This window comes from Cataglyphis hispanica, chromosome 17, assembly GCF_021464435.1.
Source record: "Cataglyphis hispanica isolate Lineage 1 chromosome 17, ULB_Chis1_1.0, whole genome shotgun sequence".
NCBI classification, from domain to species: domain Eukaryota; kingdom Metazoa; phylum Arthropoda; class Insecta; order Hymenoptera; family Formicidae; genus Cataglyphis; species Cataglyphis hispanica.
Window position 1 is genome coordinate 3,193,987 of NC_065970.1, and position 20,858 is coordinate 3,214,844.

The 20,858-nt window shown below is 37.7% G+C and overlaps 1 protein-coding gene and 1 non-coding gene across 3 annotated transcripts in view; one reads left to right on the forward strand and one right to left on the reverse strand.

The window, feature by feature from the left end:
* LOC126855837 (prosaposin) overlaps window positions 1-20,834 on the forward strand; it is a 47,459-nt gene extending 26,625 nt beyond the window's left edge. The window contains exons 1-14 of one of the 2 annotated variants that reach the window (XM_050603839.1): window positions 14,883-15,194; window positions 16,047-16,152; window positions 16,467-16,827; window positions 17,263-17,574; window positions 17,643-17,831; window positions 17,915-18,034; window positions 18,137-18,403; window positions 18,493-18,624; window positions 18,692-18,856; window positions 18,937-19,156; window positions 19,263-19,577; window positions 19,662-19,801; window positions 19,883-20,107; window positions 20,187-20,834. In XM_050603839.1, the coding sequence (XP_050459796.1) occupies window positions 15,155-15,194; window positions 16,047-16,152; window positions 16,467-16,827; window positions 17,263-17,574; window positions 17,643-17,831; window positions 17,915-18,034; window positions 18,137-18,403; window positions 18,493-18,624; window positions 18,692-18,856; window positions 18,937-19,156; window positions 19,263-19,577; window positions 19,662-19,801; window positions 19,883-20,107; window positions 20,187-20,234 (2,640 nt within the window). In that variant the 5' untranslated portion in view covers window positions 14,883-15,154 and the 3' untranslated portion in view covers window positions 20,235-20,834. Of the gene's footprint in view, window positions 1-14,882; window positions 15,195-16,046; window positions 16,153-16,466; window positions 16,828-17,262; window positions 17,575-17,642; window positions 17,832-17,914; window positions 18,035-18,136; window positions 18,404-18,492; window positions 18,625-18,691; window positions 18,857-18,936; window positions 19,157-19,262; window positions 19,578-19,661; window positions 19,802-19,882; window positions 20,108-20,186 lie in introns of those variants that run through there. The other variant, XM_050603840.1, reaches the window with a different exon arrangement.
* Trnav-aac (transfer RNA valine (anticodon AAC)) lies at window positions 13,034-13,106 on the reverse strand. Its single transcript has one exon. It is a non-coding gene; the product is annotated as a tRNA-Val (tRNA).
* Window positions 20,835-20,858: the final 24 nt, after the last annotated feature.

Here is a 20,858-nt window from a genome sequence, read left to right on the forward strand (position 1 = left end):
ATTTGTCAAGAAATGTTATGATTCTGACGGGAGACGAATTTATATGGTAAAAGATTCGCGCGGACAAAAGAAGAAAAATATATTATATTCTAGTCTCTGTTTCGCGATTTTATTGTATAAAGTAAGTTTATTTTGAAAATATTTAGTTTTATCAAATAACTTATATGTAGCAGTTTTTTAATCACGGAAATATTTTTGCAAAGATATCAAAATAAATATTCTGCAAAACTTACAGTTTTTTAATCACCAGACATAGCGGCGTAGTCTTCAATATTTATGTAAACACAAATCTTTTTTGCAAAGATATCAAAATAAACATTCCGCATTCTTCTCCCTCTACTTCCTACACAGTACCTCCCAACGGTACGAATAAATAAACGTTGATCAGTTTCCTTCGGTCCTTCACTCGAGTGCGTGCGTGCGTGCGTGCGTGCGTGCGTGCGGTGGCGTGCGTGGCAGTGCAGGTGCGTGCGTGCGTGCGTGCGAGCGTGCGTGCGTGCGATGCGTGCGTGCGTGCGTGCGTGCGTGCAGTGCGTGCGTGCGTGCGTGCGTGCGTGCGTGCGTGATAATCTCCATCAAGAAAAATATAATTTGTTATCAACATTTACTTCCCTTGTGCCAAGAACTCGTTCTCTCATGGCGCAACAAACGAGGAGAACACAACAACGAATAGAATTTAGCTAACAGTGGCGCAGTTGAGTTTATGGCAGGATTTTAGGTGTGTTTTCATGGAATTAATACAGAGTTTAGCTTTGCGACCATAAACTACATCCAGACGGCCGTAAAGCGGGCGAAATGGCCGGGGACAGTGCTGTCTCGCCTCGGGCCATTAATGGGTCACGAGACGGGGTTAACTATAAATTGATAAAAGGAACCTGACCCGTTCCATTAAAAGTAAAAATTCGGCAGACATTTGGTCTGTCTTTTTTACATATATTTCGTCCGCTTGCGAACGATTCTTTAATTTTATCATGGATGCAGGGCACGTCTAAAGAGAAAGAAAAAGAGAGGGCAAGGGCGGAAGGAAATATTTATATTAGGATTCCCGAATCTCGAAATTTGATTTTTCTTTGACGCGAGAGATGTGATTTTAATGACATGTTTGTTTAACCACTTGTTATATCGCACAAGATTATATATTTTTGCGTGATCATTTGCATATTAGAGCCTTTCATCTTGACACATGCTTCGTACATGTGCCGTTATTGTTATTAAAATATCATGAAGCAGATATTGTTGAAATAATTACTCCAATCTTATATGACAAGTGAAGTCATAATTTTATTTTTTAACAAATATGTAGCTTTTAAAATTTTTGTGTGTATAATATTACACATTTCAATTTATTTATATAAAAGTTTAAAGCATATAGAATATATTAATCCGTGTGAGTTTTTATTTCCATTATTTGTCTCGCGAACACATACGCGTTCAATAAATCGTTTCGATTTTATAGAAATTGCCGACGTAGAGAAGTAACTCGTTCGCGTCCATCGGTTTGCAACAAGTGTAGATTTATTCACGAACATTGAGATTTGTCGTGCATACATGCCTGATCGCATAAATTGTTTGCCCCTCGCGAAAAAGTGTTTGGAACATCTCTCACGGATTTCGAATTCGGTTGGATTCTGCGGTCCGAGTAGCGTCTCGTTAATACCAATCCCCCCGGAAGATGATAAACGAGGGCAACTTATCAGCAGTCCACGACGAAAAAGTTTCGGGGTCCAAAGTAGCGGCGCCGCGGAAAAGAGAGCAAACAGAGAGACCGATAAAAGGGGGCAGAGAAGCACAGAGCACACACCGTCTTACACGTGGCGCGGGGAAGGGATGGTACGGGAAGAACGCGGAAGAGGGACGGAGAGGGAAAGAGCGATGGAGCGAGGGAGAGTGAGAGAGGGCTACGTAAGTCGGTTTTCGACATTGACTAAACGAGACACGGAGACATGGCGTCCGTAGGAAGGATGGTAAGTGCGCCGCGACCATCAGCCCCCGCGCCCCCTCCCCCCCGCTTCCTCTTCCATCTCCGACCCTATGTCAAGGCACGTCAACCCCTCCACCTCCTCCTCCTCCTCCTCCTCCTCCTTCCGTTCGAGAACTCTCCCTTGACTTCCCCACCGTTTCGCTAGGACCTATAGGCATGTGACACCCTCCGCTGCAGGCTCCTGCCCCTCGAGCGAAAGGGCATTGCCTCGCCGAGGCGCAAAGGAGCCCTTCTTCGTGTGTGATGCACAACCCCTCGCGCCGGACGTTAACGCTTAACGCTCGCTACGCGCTACTTCATGACCCCCCCCCTCGCCCTCGCCCCCTACGCTCCCCGACGTTTTCTCCCTGAAACCCCATTGGCAACCGTTCTGCCATAGTATCTCCACGGCAAAATGGCCACCCGACCTTCCACTATCTCTGACTTCAACCCAGTTCTAGTAACTGGGTGATGTATACCTCCTAGGGTCCCGAGATCCGACAGTTATTTGTCACTCTATTGTCACAGTATTGCCAAAAAATTATAAGGATTCTCCGTAATTTTTAAGCCCGTACATCTCTCGGAAAGCTTCTTAAAATAGCCAAAATCTTTCGCAATTTAATTGTTACTGATTTTATTTTTGCGATATGTATTTTTGTCAAGCCTGTGTGTCTTGCAATTTTGACACTTTTAATTTGTTATTGTATGAGAGAATTTATGCAATTGCAGATATAGAAATTATTGATTTACATGATTTATATATAGAAAGTTTTATCTCCCCCGGGAAAATTTGCGGGGATCACGTCTAACTCGCGAATATGATTATCCATTTTTATACACGAAAATTTACGAAATTTATGTTGTTTAATTATTTAATTGATAAACTCAGATCTAGCTCATTTGTTTAGCGGAAAGAGCTGTTTTTTTTTGTCAGAATATTTACGAAATTATGTAGGATAGCACGCTCGAAAGTACACGCTGCTGCGATGACTCCTGACGCGCGACCTCGATTCGACCGTGCCTGGTCGTCGTCGTCGACGACTTTTCGAGAACGGTCGCGCTGACGCTACGTGCTATGAAAAAGGGATTTCTGCGAGAATTTCGGATTTCTGGGCGCGACGAGCAAATGTCAGCAGTGCCCTGCCCCCGCACCACCCTCCCCCCCTCGCTTTTCACACAGCTCTCCCTGTGGCGATGTTGTAGCCAGACGCGATAGAAGTGAATGAATCGGGGACGCGATGTGGACCAAAAGCTGGCGTTTGCCGAGAGTCGATATTCTCGGATGGCATAGGTAAAATCGAGACACGAGACGAAATCTTTGGGGATCCCGATATATACCTTCGCGTCCCGTCATACGTATGTGAGCGCGCTCTTTTTTTCCCTCCTATCTGTCTCTTCAATTTTTCTGCACATGTGCGTTCACGAAGATCGGAAATCGGCAAGTGTGTGTGTGTGTGTGTGAGAGGAGGAAAATGAGAAGAGAGAAACGCGGCGTTTACGGGGAGATAATTTTCACGGGACAAGAAGAAAAAAAAAAAAAAAAAGAAAGATTTGCGTAAACTCGGCGAACCGCGCGGTCCGTGCGAGTGTCAGCAACCGTTTGCCCCCGCGTACGCTTTTACTCGGCATCTACGACCCTTCTCCGGTCCGGAACGACGAGATAGAAGACGGCTACGACACGTAGAAAATTCCGCGACAAGCGCGGAATGGCTCGACGGAGATACACAGCTACGGGAAGGTAGGTTTTTTTTTTTTTTCGGGAGTAACGCGAGCGCGGACGGGATAAATTCAGTCGGCATATTCGCCGGCAACTCCCACGATCATTCCAAGTTCCTGACATGTCGTACGCGCGTCAGCAACACGCCTCCACGATGGCATCTTGCTTTGCACTTTTCCTTGCGTCAGGCACTGGGTAACGAACCGAAAATAGGGTGAACGTGGCTCTTGTATATAGCAACAGAGGCAAAAGTATGACGACGATAACTTTGGAGCGAATTACACTGTACGAATTTATAAAATCGAATTAAAAAGTATTAATCGCGATAAAATAAAATATTAATGCTCATCGCGTGGCCCAAAAAAAATTATAACAAAATAAGATATAAAATATAAAAATATAATATTTTTATAGATAGATTTTTGTTTCTTGAATTTTAATTATAAAGACATTTCATTTTTCATCGATTAATGGAGCAAAAAATTAATAAATGAATATAAAGATTAATTTCTCTAGCGATTAATAATTGATTGTCTTAAGATAAGAGGCGTATAGACAGAGACGAATAACGAAACGAGACCTACGTAGGATCGATACATGTCAATAAGCGGCATTTCGCTCCGATAACGCACGACGATAGATCCGCATAATTTATCGAGGCAGAGAAGTGCAATTTCTTAGTATCCTCTTTCTCACGCGTACCGTGGCATCGGTGGTATCGTGACAAGGCGGGCCGGCGGCAGGGAGCGACAGAGGGGGTGGGTGGCTCGCCAAGCAAGGGTGGGTGGAGGCGGCTACACGCGGTCCAAAATGTGGCTCCTTCTCGCAGGCAGGACACCGAGGACAAGGACGAGAACGAGGACGACGGCGACGAGGACGAGGAGGGGGAGGAGGAGGAGGGGGGGGGAGGGTGGTAGGAAATGTTCTGTAGGGACTAGCGCGAGGGCGGATCAATACAATCGCTAATCCGGTGCATTGTGAGGCGAGGCGTGGCGTAGCAAAGAGGCGAGGTGAGGCGGTAGGTAGTGGTCTTGCTTGCCTTCTCATCCCCCACAGCCGCCGGTTTCAACCCTCGCCCTTTCGCCCGAGTCTCTCTCTCCCTCTCCTCCCCCTCCCCATACCCGCGCCCACCTCACCGCCATCCGGCCTCCCCCGACCACCGGCTGGCGTCCTCCTCGCAACCCGCACTCGTCCCCGCGCGCACGACGGTTTCCCTTCCCCTGACCGCTCTCTGCGTTTCAACCCCTCGACGAGCCTGCCTCTGCCTCTCTTCGTGGCCGTTCGGCCCACCCGCGCCCCTACATCGTCGTCGTCGTCGTCGTCATCGTCGTCCGTTACCTTCCACCGCTGCACGGCATCGTCTTGCCGCACTTCCGCCTTCCAACCCTTAACCTATCCCCTTCCCCCTCGATGAACCAACAATCCCCTCGGCGATGGCAATGGTGTAGGATCGCCGTATGTCGACGAAAACGCAACCTATCCTACAATCGGATGAGCTTTCGAGATAGCCTGTTCACGGATCCATCGGTCTAATTCTCTTCGAGAGAGACGTTTCGAGGAAAATAATAATTCAATTTTTTTTTTTTCAATATGCGCGCGAGGATCGGGTCCCCTCATATACGGCTGTGTGCGCTGTTAAACTTTGTTGCGAAGAGTTTGTTCTTTGTTCTTCGTGTCCTTCACGTGGGTAAATAGCGAGTGAATTATGGTCGGCGCTGAATTAACAGCGAATCCGCGCGACGAGAGTGCCACTTTGTAAGAGAACCAATTTTACCATCTCAGGCTCACGCGACGTTATTATTTTTTTTTTTACACGTCGCGATATATATTCTTAAGCCGGACGAGTGCTTTTGAGGAATTCAAGGAATGAATATAATATCCGAGCACGCGGCGAGAAAGGTCTGAAATCGCTAAAGAATATAATTGATAATTTACATCACATCTGACTCGGCGGTTTTCATTATAAGTGCACGCTAACGGAATTTAGGCAAATAATAGCAGAATTAAATAGCGGTTGTAAGTATCGGGGGCTGTTACGGAGACCACACCGAGGCGCGCTTATAAAAAGTTAAACAAGATTAAGGTGGAAAGCGGAGAGGAGCCAGGAGTGGATAGCTGGCTGTAATTCCTAGCCTCTCCTCCGTGTAACTTAAAAGATAAATGCCTCGCTGCTCACAATGGCTATGCACTCTTGAAAAATATGCTAAAGTTTCGTACGTGCTAGCGAACGTGAGACGATGCATTTTCCAAAATGTCATTCTTATAATTTACTTGCTTCACTTTACAGAGGAAATCAATAATTATAGAGATCGAAAAATTGTGTAAATAGCTATTTATCGATATTTAAAATAGTAACACGAGAATTCGATCAGCGTTAAATTTTATTCGTGAAAATTATTATCTCGTTTTGCAAACACGGATAATTGTAAAGTGAAAAACCTCACGAGCGGCTGTTTATCAAACTGTTTAAAATTCCTAGTGATAATAGGCGAATTTAATCGCGACTTTGCAAATTTTCATGCTTATTTTATCAGTTATCATAAACCGATATAACTCCCGCGATAAACAGTTTTCGTCAATGGCGTCGGGGCCGTCGCGCTATTGCGTAAACGAATTTATTTATCGCTACGACCGCAGTTGCAACTTCTGAATGAAAATGTCCACTGCTCGTGATAGTGGCCGGAGTGCGCCGCTACTTCTCCTGATGATCGCGCGCGCCGAGCCAACTTTAGAGAGCTACAAAAGCATAATTGCTTTGCAGCCCGTTATACAAATCCACCGAGTTGCCGTGGAATTTAATAGCGATTCCCTTTCGCGAGATTCGCTCGCTCCTATATGCGCGCGTAGAATTTTACCTCGTGGTATTCTTCCGAATCGCTTGAACCTATTATGATTTTTCAACAATGATAATTGCTACGAGCCAATCTGACAAGAATGGAGTGAGAAAAAAAAATGTATTTCTCGTCACGACGAGGTTTTTATTACCTTAGAGAAATGATGCGTTTTATCTTGGAAAAGAAAATTTTTACTTACAAGTTTTAAGAAGATTATATGTAATGTGTGAAAATTAACATTGTAAATTCTTATTAGGAATTTATTTTATCTAGTAAAGTTTTACTAAACAATATTATTGATGGAAATCTTTGTTTATTAATAAATATTGGGATTTTTATATTAAACAATTTTTAAAGAAATTCTTTCGCTGTATGTGCCTTGCAAAAATCGTATTTTTCGTTCCGGTTTTTTTTCTCAAGATATGACATGTGCGCACGTGCTTTATCTGTCATCGGAAAATCGTTTTCTCCCCCATCGGTATATAATAAAATTAAAAAACTATTTCCCGAAAATATCGCGAGCAAAGGAATTGCGTTTCCACGCCAATGGTCTCCCATCTTCTGGCAATTTAAGCAATGCCAAACCAGCATTCCTGCAGCATCCTTTGCAGGAACCGCCCATTCTTAAGCGAGATGGACCCAAACAGACTCGCTCGCGAGCAGCCGAAACTGTGTTACTGGAATAAACTCTGTCCGTGGCAGCAGCGGCAGCAGAAATTTACCAACACGCGCTCTCACATACGATAAGTTCGCTCGCGCGAATATACATATGTACGTTCGAATGCGTGAGTGCAGAAACGTGGCCGCGGCATTGCGGCACAGCGGAATGACGCAACTCGCGCGATTCGCTTTCTGTTGGCATCAGGAGCGGAAGAAAGTGCTATAAATTCCGCGCACAATGTCGAAAATTTCCGCGACGATTTCGCGCAACGTTCCCGAGCAACTCTCTATTTATTCCCTGATTTACAAATGGCAACAAGCATCGCTCCCAATATCGGCAAAACACACTTGATAACAAAAGAAAATTCAAATTTCGCATAAAACTTCTAATGAGGGATTTTTCTATTTATAAGAAGCTCGCGATGTTTCTAAAATTTTTTAAGAATTTTTTGCTTTTTTTTTTTTTTATACACAAACTTTTTAAAAATTGATAAGAATATCGAAAATAAAAATAGGAAGATCTCATCAACAATTTTCTTGCTGAAGAAGTTTCCGTAAACTTGTACAAAAATCGAAACGATAATTACGCGCACGTAATATGTATGTGTGTGTGTGTGTGTGTGTGAGACTTTCATTCGTCGGATTTCCATTCTACGAACGAGCATCTGAGGACATGTCCAGATAGATCGACGCGTGTGTATATATACGTAAGGCCAAGCTAGCCAATTATCAAGTGATTGCTCGTAGATTATAGGAAATACAGTTCCGCGAATGGAAGGTGTGCGACGTCATATCTGCGCATCGTTCACCCACACTCCCCCCTCCCCCCCCCTATTCGTGCGATTCTCCACTTCCTCCTGTCGTATCCTTCGCGAATTGGTTATCGGTATTTGCTATTCGGCTATCGAAGCGTCCGACTGTGCTACTTGTTTGCTATTTCCAGAGATTATCTTTCCAAGAGAATCCATCATACAGGCTGTTATAACTGAGAGTTATAATTGATACAAACAAATGTTCCTCATAATATAATCCAATGTTGAAAAAAAAAAAACATTATTTGAAAATTCATTGAAAGATTCTTCGATGCTGAAACAAGTATATTATAATAGCAAAATTTATTTGTTGAAATTCTTGCCATATGTACAAATTACTTTGCAATATCTTTCATTTGTGAATTACAAAAACTAAGAAGACATCTATCTGTGAGAATAAAAATGATAACGGTGATAAATAGAATGAAAACAGAGATTTCTATTAATGTCTCGATTTTATTGAAAAAAAAAAAAAAAAAAAAAAATTAAAATCAATATATCTATTATTCTATTTTAATCATTATTACAATGAATAATATTATCATCATATACTTAAAATTCAGTTGGATTCACACAAACAGCGATACATCCTCGCAGGTTAATTATATTCGCGTTGTTCTTAATTAAATTAAATTAAGAACGCGTACGAGAGCGAAAACATTATGCGAACCGGTGCTATAATGTTCCGCGATTTCGACTCGCGTGCGGACGCCCAGCATCCGTTATATATATTATTGCTTATCCGCTACCAATCTGCAAATGGTCGCGCTGGTGGAAAAACAACAACGGAGGGAAATCTAAATTCCTCGCAATAAATGGCGGGGAGGGGAGGTGGGATAGAGGTAGGGGAGGAAGGGGGCCGGGGAGGGGGGGGGAGCAAGGTGGGATGACCGAACCGGGATGTATGCTCGCCTGCGGATGTACAGGAAATTCGTCTAGAGACCTCGTATTGGCTATCAGGAAGGCCCGGTTGGTTGGTCGTGCATCGCGTCCAGTCTGCCTGCGCGAAGTTGCGCCAAGTCCCGCAATCGGTCCAATCCTCCCCTCCCCGCCCGCACCATTTCTCCCCTTTCCCTTCCTCTTCTCTCCCCCTCAACCGATCGTTCTTTTTATCCCGATATTCCATCGTCTCTCCTCTTTCCTCCTTCGTATCCCCTTTTCCACCTCCCTCCCCCTTCTCCATCCCTCTGATCGAGCCTACATTCGGGTTTTCCTCTTTTTGCACGCGGTCGCTGTAGCCTCAGCCCCTTCATCTCTCGCCACTCAGACTTCAATTAATTTCGCTGGTTCTGGGCCGACCGTTTTCCAATTTCGAGTTTCTACGGTGAACGCGAGCGCTCTCGATAGGTAGAGGGATCGGTGCGGGGGAGGGGAGGGAGAGGGGGATGCCGCGATGCCGTAGGGGAAGTGAAACAGAGCCGGTCCATCTCCACGAGAAAGAGAGAGAGAGAGAGAGAGAGAGAGAGAGAGAGAGAGAGAGAGAGAGAGAGAGAGAGAGAGAGAGAGAGAGAGAGAGAAGATGCGCCGATATATGCATCGTCGCAATTGCGTGGGACGTTGCGGGAGAGAAAGAGAGAGCTTATCGCGAAAAATTAATTACATATGCGCATCGCCCCGAGGACGTCTCGGGAACGTCGCAGCGAACGAGCGAGCGGCGGCGCGGGAGAGAGCGCTCGCGGAGACATGCTCTCGTCGTCGAGATTACCATCGGGGATTGCACGTCGGACCGGAAACCGCGGGGGCTTCCCGTTTAATATTTATATCCGTGTATTTACATACGAGTTGTTTTTGTGCGTAAGTAACGCTTAAGATATTTATATCCGCTCTCCATTATGCTGAACAACAGCTACTGTCAAATCTCTTCTCGCGCTCGTCTCTACTTGACGTTAAAGTGACACGTGTACCGTGTAATACGTGGCGATGACGGTTCCTTTAAGATCGTTGCGCGTAATTTGCGCGTGTTAATATCTGTATGTCTCTCTGTGTGAAACAGAGCGCGCGAAGCAACGCGACGCAATGTAACGCGATGCAATTCCACACGCGTGAGATACGGAATCGGCCGTACTAGAGTAACACGCCGAATGATCGGCAAGGGTCCAGTGCACGCCGATTGATTTACAATGGCCGAAGGTGTGGCAGAATCCGACACCAATATCGTACCGATCGCGCGCGTCGACAATTATCGTGCTGGACAAAGGCTACGCGCGCGGGGGTGTATACATCTATCTCATAGATATATATACATACATACATATATATATATATATATGTACCTAGCTTACGGCTCTTTACGCAGCTGACGCGCCCTCGTATTAAGGAAACGCGTAGGCCTCGTCGCGCACACGTGCGTGGGCCAAGAAACACCCGCACATACACAGAGTGCGACGCACGCAACAAGATGAAATCCGAACGCTCTCGCGTTCTTCATGAGAGGCAGAAGAATGGTGTCGTTTATCTATGAACCGCAAGGAGAAAAATGAAATATCTATTCTCTTGGACGAAACTCGCAGCGCGGCGCGAATGTCCACGTGCGACTAACTGTCGAGAAATTTATAATACGATTCCATAAATTGCAATTTTCAAAAATGTATCATCTTATATTTAATATTAATTTTCTGGTAATCTTGTAAAATATTCACTGCTTAAAATATCTTTTCTCTTTTTTATCGCTAGAATAATTTATGCTGCAGAAATAATCCAAGACATAATATTCTAATTGATCTTAATTAGTAAAGAAATTGAAGAATATTAATTTTTTAATTTATTAAGTTTATGGTTAGGAATTAATTTAAAAATAATTAATTAATAAATTAATTTATTATTTAATCTATTATTTATTATTTGTAAAATAATTTCTAAATTTAATTTATTATTAAATACATAATTAATAAATTAATTTAAATATTCGAAAATCATCTTACATTCAATATCTACAACAGGTGGCGTGCAAAGTTTTTAATTAGACCAAGCTTAATCTTTTGATACGAGCAGTAATACATTTGATATCGAAAGGTAAACCCTCTGATAAACAAACGCGGCAAACATTCGAGAAAAGAATATTATATACAAACACTGTTTGAACACGCGCAGCGCCAAATGCAAAATCGTCGTACCGTTCGTGAGAGAATCGAAGCTCAAACTCCGGAATAATGTTAGGAAAATACGAGCGTGCTTCTCGGAGCGAAGAGACCGCGTTTCCCTTTTCTCCTACACTAGCATAGGAGAACGGGACATTCTCTCGCTCGGCGGTATCGTGCGAGTGTCCCGCGAACTGCATTGTATATCGCGACAACATCTCAACACAACGCCGGTCGCGGAGGGTCCCGAATAAATTTACGTAACGAACGATGGGGGGGGGATGCACGTTGGTTGATCTGCGAGCGCGCGGAGAGTTTGCACGGACACGTGCACGCCGAAGCACGTGGTTACTTTACTAGCAAAATAATGCTAATAACCCTGCTATAATCCTGTAAAGTTTCTTGATTTATCGCTCTCGCGTTGCCAGATATTGTCTACGAACATTCGTGGTGGAAGGAAATTGCACAATCACAGAACTCATAATTAAATGTGATCTCGAGGAACATATATTTTCGAGAGACTCTCTTTGAATGTTTAGGATTGATATAATCGTAGATAAAAAATGGAGAGACGTTTATTTTTTATTGTAATGGGGTATCTGTCTAGGATCTCGTTAAAATAGATGTCTCAAAATCTTATTTATATATTTGAGATATTTTAATGAAATTATTTTTTTCGTGACATTTTGAATAATATATCTATATTGTAACAAGGAATAAGAGATTTTTACTTACGTTTTGAAAAGAAAAATGGATGTACTTTCAATAGATTTCAATCTTATAATGTGTTTGGCACTCAGTATATATGCATACAATAACCATAAAAAATACTTACAAATACAGCACTAAAATTTTATGCGACAGGATTTTTCGCGAAATATTAATTTGGTAATAATATCCCAAAATTTATACAATTGAATTTTTTTTCAATATAATTAATTCCAATCTAAAACTCTAAAATACACTTTATTAGCATAGTCCCGAATATATCTTTTTGCGATAATAAAGTCGTTATCTGCAATCAGTTCGCAAAACAAGCGTTCATCTTTCAGAATTCCAGAACTCACAAGATAAGGAAAATGAGCCAGTCGATATTGTTATCAATATATGATAAATGTATGAAATAATGTTGACAAATTTTACTAAACTTTCTATGTAAAAATGTAATTACGCAATAAAAGTAAAATATAATTTGCGGAATAATAAAGTTGCGTTATCGATGTGAATATTCAAGAATTGGTTTGCAATTTGCTTCGGTTTAATTTCGCTAAATTGATATGATAAATTCGGTGTTTCTTTCATAACAAGTCAGTCACGTACATATCGTGAACCGATAAATTTAACGAAAGCAGATAAGAGCTCAAATATTCGTATCATTTTCCTGTTACCAGTGATACAGATGATATTTATATATATATATTTCTGAATTATAGAAATGCACTGATGGAATACAGACATGTAAATTTAAACCAAGAGAAATACATTTGTATCAGATATTTTATAAAAATTCTCTTTATCATATCAATCTTACATCTGATCAACGATTGATTATTTATTATATCTATCTTTTCTACTTTCATGATATAAGCAATAAATATTGATTTATATTTTATCATTTTATTGACATAAACAAATACAGTACGAATGAATCACGTGTAATCTCTTTGTGTGATAATAAGATTCCAAGGTTCAAATCGCGTCACAGTTTCGACGTTCAGACAAAAGAAATTCTATTTAAAAAATCAGTCTGATTATTTTTTTCAACACGAATCTTCTCTTTCAGAAAATATTATTTACTTTTTAATCCCGGATATAACTCTGAGTTCTTCAAATTTTTGTGCGAGTAGAAGTAACGTTTAATAGAAATATTCTCCGCATATTTATTTTTCTAATTGTAAGTTTCTGCCATACCGTGTGTGTCAAAAATAAATTAAATTATTATTTGCAAATTTTATAGTAATTAAAACCAAAAATGTTTCCGCCCGGGATCGAACCGGGGACCTTCCGCGTGTTAGGCGGATGTGATAACCACTACACCACGGAAACTTGTTGAGAGTAGCTTCGTGTCATTATGTTTTCCAGAATATAATATTTCTAAATTATCCAACATATCTATGTTATATAATATTATTCAATGTCCTAACGCTAACTCAATACAGAATTATTATTACTGTCTGACATTCATCTTTCTCAAGAGCGTTATATAACTTACAATGAATAAAAAAAGAAAATAAATGAATAAATAAATAGTAAATGAATAAATGAGTAGTAAATGAATAATAAATAATTAAATTGATAGTTTAATAAATAATGACGACAGAGAAAAAAAATTATATTGTAATTTAAGTTACGTGAAATTTACTTCATTATACGCATTATAAAAATATATAGTATGATTATATATTTTTATAATGCATATAATGAAGTATTGTAATTTCACGTAACTTGAATTATATCAATATAATTTTTTTTCTCTGTAGTCATTATTTATTAAACTATCAACTAATTATTAACTATTTATTATTTATAACATATCTTATATATTATTTGTAATCTTTTTATATGTTTCAAAAATCTTTATATGAAGATTCTTTATTCAATATTAGATTCCGCATTGAAAATTAAAGATTGAAGATTAACATGTTGATTGCTGTATAAATCCTTCGTAAATCAAACTATAGGGTTTATACTACACGCATTGAGTTGTGGCTCACGTGTATTTATACACACGTGGCCCATTCGTGGATCACAAGTATTCAAGTTTTCTAAAAGCATATGATCCATCAATAGATTACGCTGCAGAGTTCACGCTTGACGTATACAAGCTGTGTAATGATGTCAATAGTCAGGAGTCAACATGTCACAAAAATTGAAATTTAACTAATCAGAATAAAAGAAGCTTCTTTGCCTTCATTCATCATCTTCCATCTCAATCTTCAATACATGAATGATATGAGCTTAATGTTTTACAATTCTTTTGATTTAATCTTATATTTCTTATTCTTTTCATTGTGTCTGAATTCTAGAATGTTAGAGTACACACACACACACACACTCACATAGTTATAATATAAAAAAATTTATAAGATTATATAAAGATTATAAAATATTACAAGAATATGAGAATTTTGCGGAAATAAATACCGATGATAACAAATATTAAATATATAAGCGTGTTTTTCGAGATAAGAACTGTGCAAACATTGGAAACAATCAATCCAAGCGTACGTATCTTTCGATCAGCTGATCTTGTGTATCAGTTTGATTAAATTTGACGGTAAACTCGGTATCGGGAGATTGCTTATATCACGATTGTGTATATTCCGTCAAAACATTACGAGTCATTTGTTTTTAATATTAATTATATAGAGAGAAAAATTCTACTATATACTATATGTAGAAAAATGACAGCTAATGGAAAAATCCGACAGGCATAATGCCCATAATTTTAGATCTCCCCCCTCCCTCTTCTCTTCATATATATTATAAATATATAGTGATATAAGTGATCTCTTTATTATTAATTCGTGACAATAGATACGCAATGATGATTTTATCTCTCTCTCTCTCTCTGCAGCAGAAAAAAAAATGTAACTTACCGAAATTATTATTTTCCAAATTATTGCGCTTTTACATTTGTGTCTAGTCATCTAATGTGGTAGTCTTATGACAAAAATATCCTCTGCGGATCGAGAACAAAACACATCATTGTTATTGGTTTCGTGATAGATCGATAGCGTGTGAGTGCGTGTATGTATGCATGTACGTATTGGTGATACATTGCCGAACGTTGCCGAGTATCGCCGAGCTTTTTGTACCGAAGAGTGGCGTTCTGATTCTCGAGAGTCTCGAGGAAACGTGTGATCGCGTTGCGATTCATCATCACTTACCGTTCAACATCTGTGACGATCGGATTTGGATTGATCGAGTGGCGCGTTTATTTTTCCCGTGGATGAGATTACTCTTACGCGTATATCGATATAACGTCCGCGGCCCATAAATTCGCACAAAAAAAAAAATTCGATTGTCTTCGTCGTGTTACTACGTGTTAACGACTTCCGACTGACAGTCGCGAGTCGAGCCGTCTTGGAAGCATGAAGGAGTTCCTGATCGCGTTCAGCGCGATTCTAGCTGGTGAGTTTTGCTTATAAAGCGAGACCGATATCGTTCGATCATTCCATGCTTTTCTCGTACGAGAAACCGCGATAGCATTTTCCTCGGCGATAACATGCCTCGTGTTGCCTTTATTATTTCGCAGCGGTATTTTTCCAATGTGCGCACTTCCCTCTGGAATGTTTTTCAGCAGCCAGCGCTGCTCACTCGCGCGCACTTTTATATTTGTGCTTTGATTTTGTAAACATTGCGACATTTGGCTCTAGCTATCTGAGTGTCATTTAATTTTATTTAACGCTTATACATATCGGTTTCGTTAATTTTTTTTTCTTTTTTTTTCGATATAGCCTGCTTTTCTTCATCTTTTGTTCACTTTTTTTCATCTCGCTCTCTTAATGCTCTGTCCTTTTTGTGTCGCCGGTTACTCGCGTTTCACATTACTCATTGCAAAGGCACTATTTTCTAGAATGAATAAAATGACTCAGTCGGTTTAAAACTTGTAGGTCATCAATTTAGATTGTGAATACACTGTGTCGGGCGATAATAGTCATCATTGATTATGTTAACTTTAAGGTTTATCAATGATATGATAATAATGTTTTTGTATCATGTAAAATGATTCTGTTTTAAAATTCCTTGTCTTAAAATATACTCATGATTTCTATGAATACAATCACTAGCTTTAAAAGAGAACAGTTCTTCCTCTTACAGATTACTCATCGTTAGAGGATAATGATATTATGCTATCATGCGTGTTCTTGAATCTGGCATAACTTGACTTCAGCGATTCAACTTAATACAAAAATTTAATGTTACTTAGATTATAGAATAAAATTATAGAAAATTATATAAATACATTTTTTTCATTTTCAGTATCCACAGCTGGAGTAATCATATTTGCTGAACCAAAAAATGATTCCCATCTTTTGGGTTCAGACGAATGTTCATGGGGTCCAAGTTATTGGTGTGAAAATTTAAAGTAAGTTTCAGTAATTGTTTATAATATAATATAAATTTTATGTATAGATAGGGTAGATAGAGAAAATTGATTTATAAAGCATTTTTAAAATATATATTGTGTTCTTGCTGCATATTTATAATATATGAGGTAGAGTGCATATATATTAAGGTATAAAATTTAATTTTTCTAGATAAATATCTAATAAGAAATAAAGAGATAAAAATAAGAAATATTTTTTATTTTAATTGGATATCTTTATCATATTAATATTTCTGTATTGTACTCAATATTATTGTGACAAAATATAATGTTAATTAATACTCTAATAATAGGACAGCTAAAGGATGCAGTGCTGTTAAACATTGTATTCATCGATACTGGGAACAAATAGAAGTTCCAGATGATAATGACAGTGTATGTGGAATTTGCAAAGATATGGTGCAACAAGCACGGGATCAATTGGAGAGTAATCAGACTCAACAAGATTTGAAAGATGTTTTTGAAGGCAGTTGCAAATTAATTCATATTAAACCAATTGTTAAGGAATGCATCAACATTGTTGATCAATTTATCCCTGAACTTGTGGAAACATTGGCATCCCAAATGAATCCATCTGTGGTTTGTTCTGTCGCAGGACTTTGCAACAATGCTCACATTGACGAATTGCTTTCACAGTATCAAATATCAACAAAGGTAAACACATTAATCATATAATTTCAATTCTGTGTATTTAAATTTATTTTCCTGCTTCTATTAAGCAAAAATTAGTCAACCCCTCTTCAAAATGAATCAATTATATCAATTGTCAATCATCAAATGACCTATTGACACATACATATATGTCTTGTATCATTTTCTTATGAGTATTTTTTCAAGATTAGATTACTATGAAACTTAGTCTGTGATAAATAATATCTCTACATAATCATTATTTTACTTAATTAATTTTCCGATAATAAAGTTATAAATAATGTATGTAATGTTATAAATAATGTATTAAATTTTATCTGCCTATTTGGTAAATAATAGCCCTGATAAAGACTGTTTATCATTAAATATTGTACTATTATGTTAGTCATGCATCAATATGATGGCAAAAAAAATTGATGAAAAGTGTTGCATTTTTAGGACGACAACAAGAAAATAAAGTCAGTTTTACTGAAGAATGACGAACTTGAGCCTGATGAATGCACTAAATGCTATACAATAGCAAAGTATATGGAAAATAAATTACATCGTACATCGCGAGATGCGATGCTTCTGCAATTTTTGAATATTTGCGGCAAATTTGATTCTTTTTCGGATTCTTGTTCAGCCATTATCATAACTCATTTTAATGCCATTTACGATCATCTGCAAAATAATTTCAACGCGGATAACATATGTCACTTATCAGGACAGTGCAGTAATAATTACCATAAACATGAAGACACTGATGCAGTAAGTATATTAATCATATTTTGAATAACTTAAGAATTATTTGTTAAAATGTATTCTACATTGATCAGGTTCCAAATGTAGAGATAACACCACTATCAAGTGTTGGCATGGTAGAAATTGGAGATGATCTTCCATGCAAGCTATGTGAGCAACTTGTAGGTCATTTGAAAGATCTTTTAGTTGCAAACACTACAGAGATAGAATTTAAACAAGTTCTTTTGGGTCTTTGTAAGCAAACTAAATCTTTTGCTGATGAGGTTTGTAGTTTAAATAAATAGATATATTTTACATGTATGTGTGCATATAAGAACACTTTATAAAATATAATAATTTTTTTTAGTGCAAAGCCATAGTTGATGAATATTATCAACAAATTTATGAATATCTCACGAAAGGATTGAACAGCAATGTTGTCTGTCAATTATCTGGTATTTGTCCTAGTCCTGGCAAAACAATACAAGTAAGTAATAATATATAAATATATTATTAAATTTTATAATTAATATATCTTTTAGAGTAAAGTAGAACTAGCTACATTTTATTTTACTTTGCATTAAAACAGGCACCAATTTGGCCTTTAGTCCCAGAAAAAGTAGCAAAAGTGGGAATGAGCATAATGAATAATAACAAACAAGATCAAAAAGAAATTGAAGTAACTATTGGCAAGGATCATCAAAAATCGGAAGCTGAAGAAATGCAATTGCCAATTGAGAGATTAGCTCCTTTTCCTTTGCTGCAAGTCGAAAGTGTTAATGGAAAGGAAGCATGTGCACTGTGTGAATATTTGTTACATTATATACAAGATACTGTTACAAATCCTGCAATTGAGGTAAAAAATATTAAAATATTAATTTTTATAAATTGACAATGTAACACATGTAAATTTATAAAAATAATAAACATATTAAAAAATTTAAGGAGAAAGTGAAGGAAGTCCTTGGGACAATATGTAAAAAATTACCTTCCATTGAAGGTAAATGCCAAGAATTTGTAGATCTTTATGGAGATGCAATTGTGGCCATACTTGCCCAAGAAATTGATCCATCACAGGTAAGTCTCTTTTTACATTTTACAGCATAAGATTTGTAAGGTATAATTTAATATTCTATCATTTAAGGTGTGTCCTATGATACATATTTGTCCATCGGAAGCATTTTTTGATAAACTGGAAAAAATTCCTAAAAGTTTCATCATTCAGGAAGTACAAGATAAACCAGGTTGTCCACTCTGTCTGCTTGCAGTGACGCAAATTTATAATGCTATCAAAGACAATAAAACTGAGGTATTAGTTTGTCACTTATCATAAGTTTGCAATAATTATGATTTTAATATACAATCTATTCCATATAACTTACATTTTAGGCTAACATTGAAGCTGAATTAGATAAATTGTGTAATCACTTGCCACGTAGCTTGACTGACCAATGCACAGATTTTGTGAAGGCATACAGCAAAGAGCTTATAGAAATGTTGCTTGCAGACTTGACACCCTCAGAAGTATGTGTTTATCTTAAATTATGTGACCAGACCAAAGATCCTGGTCCAAAGCATAATTATATTATTCAAAAGGACAGAGAAATATGTAAGTTTTTTTTGGTAGAATTTACATAAATGATGAGTACTTGTCATTTATGATTAATACAAATATTTTTGAGAAATTATTTAATCTCGTTCTTTGAACATTTCAGTAACCAACGAGATACCCAATTATCCATTACCCACAGTTCAGTCCGAGAATACTTTAGATGATGGAGTATGCACAATTTGTGAATTTGCAATGCAATATATTGATAAAGTTATTCGTAAAAATAAGACGCGAGATGAAATTGAAAAAGCGGTACATGGTGTATGCAATCATTTACCGAAAACAGTTGCCAAGGACTGTAATCAGTTTGTGGATGAATATGCTGATGCTGTAATAAGTATTCTAGCAGATGATGTTAGTCCTAAAGAGGCATGTACCTTGCTTGGCCTTTGCAAAATCAGCATGATACAAATTCAAGGTATAATTCCAGGGAAAATATTAATTATATAATTTTTAACGATGTATGTGGAAATATATATTTTGATGCAATTTGTTTCTACAGAATCTGTAGCAGAATGTGCCTTATGTCGAGCAATTATATCAGAAATTGACAAGTTGTTGGGTAATTCAAAGGTTGATGCTGAAATTGAAAAAGTTGTTGAAAAAGTGTGCAAATATCTACCTGCGAATAAACGAGATAAGGTATTTAATGATTTTTTAAGAAGTCAATTTCATATAGCTAAATTACATGAAATGTAATAAAAATGAAATTTTAATCTGCAGTGCAATGCGCTGATAGAAATTTATGGACCGAGTATAATAAACATGCTAAGAAAGCAGATAAATAGCGAAAAGATGTGCAGCAAAATGGCTTTATGCTCTTCCAATGATTATTTTGCCATGTCATTTAAGAATTCACGTGTGTTACGATCGATTACTGAAACGAAAAAATGCACTTGGGGGAAATTGTTCGTATGCGGAAATGAGGAAGTAGCCAGACTTTGCAATGTAGGTATATAAATGTACAAAACTTAACTAAAAATTAATAACAAAACTGTTATTTTCATTGTCACTCATTTTGAATTAGGTTACAAAACAATGTGAAGATTTTCGAAAAAGTGGCGAAGTTGCGTAAATCGCATTAATTCTGGATGACAATTAAAAGCTGTAAAAAAAAATGTAATGAAAAAAACAATAGAAATGATGCAGCCTTTTGATTGATGATTAAGTTTCCAGAGATCTTAGCCATATAGGAAATAGCCTATTTCATGTTATAAAATATATGATCTTTATATTAATCTCTGCTATATCAGAGTTCTCAAATAATAATGATCTGTGTAGATGAGTACGATAAAATGCTATGCTACAATATTTTCTTTGAACCAAATATTACACGTAGTCTACCGTACTTATATTACATTGATATTACAAAAACTTGTAATCCTCGATAAGTTGTAAGAATCCTTTTCATCCAGCTACATAAAACTGCTATTTTGTTAGCAGAACAATTTGGCAATATTATAAAGGTTTAAATTATATATTTGTGCATTTTTTTTCCTTTTTTTTCTTCTGATATGTATAGTAAACGATGATCTGTTTTATTTCAAGTTTAACTGTGATAATGATGAAATAAAAATTAACAAAAATGTGTAATTCTGTTTTATGAATTGTATATTCCTAAATACATGCGATGTAAATTGTATTTCTTTAATAAACATACTTTTGAAATATTCTATCTTAAAAATTTTTATACAGTTTC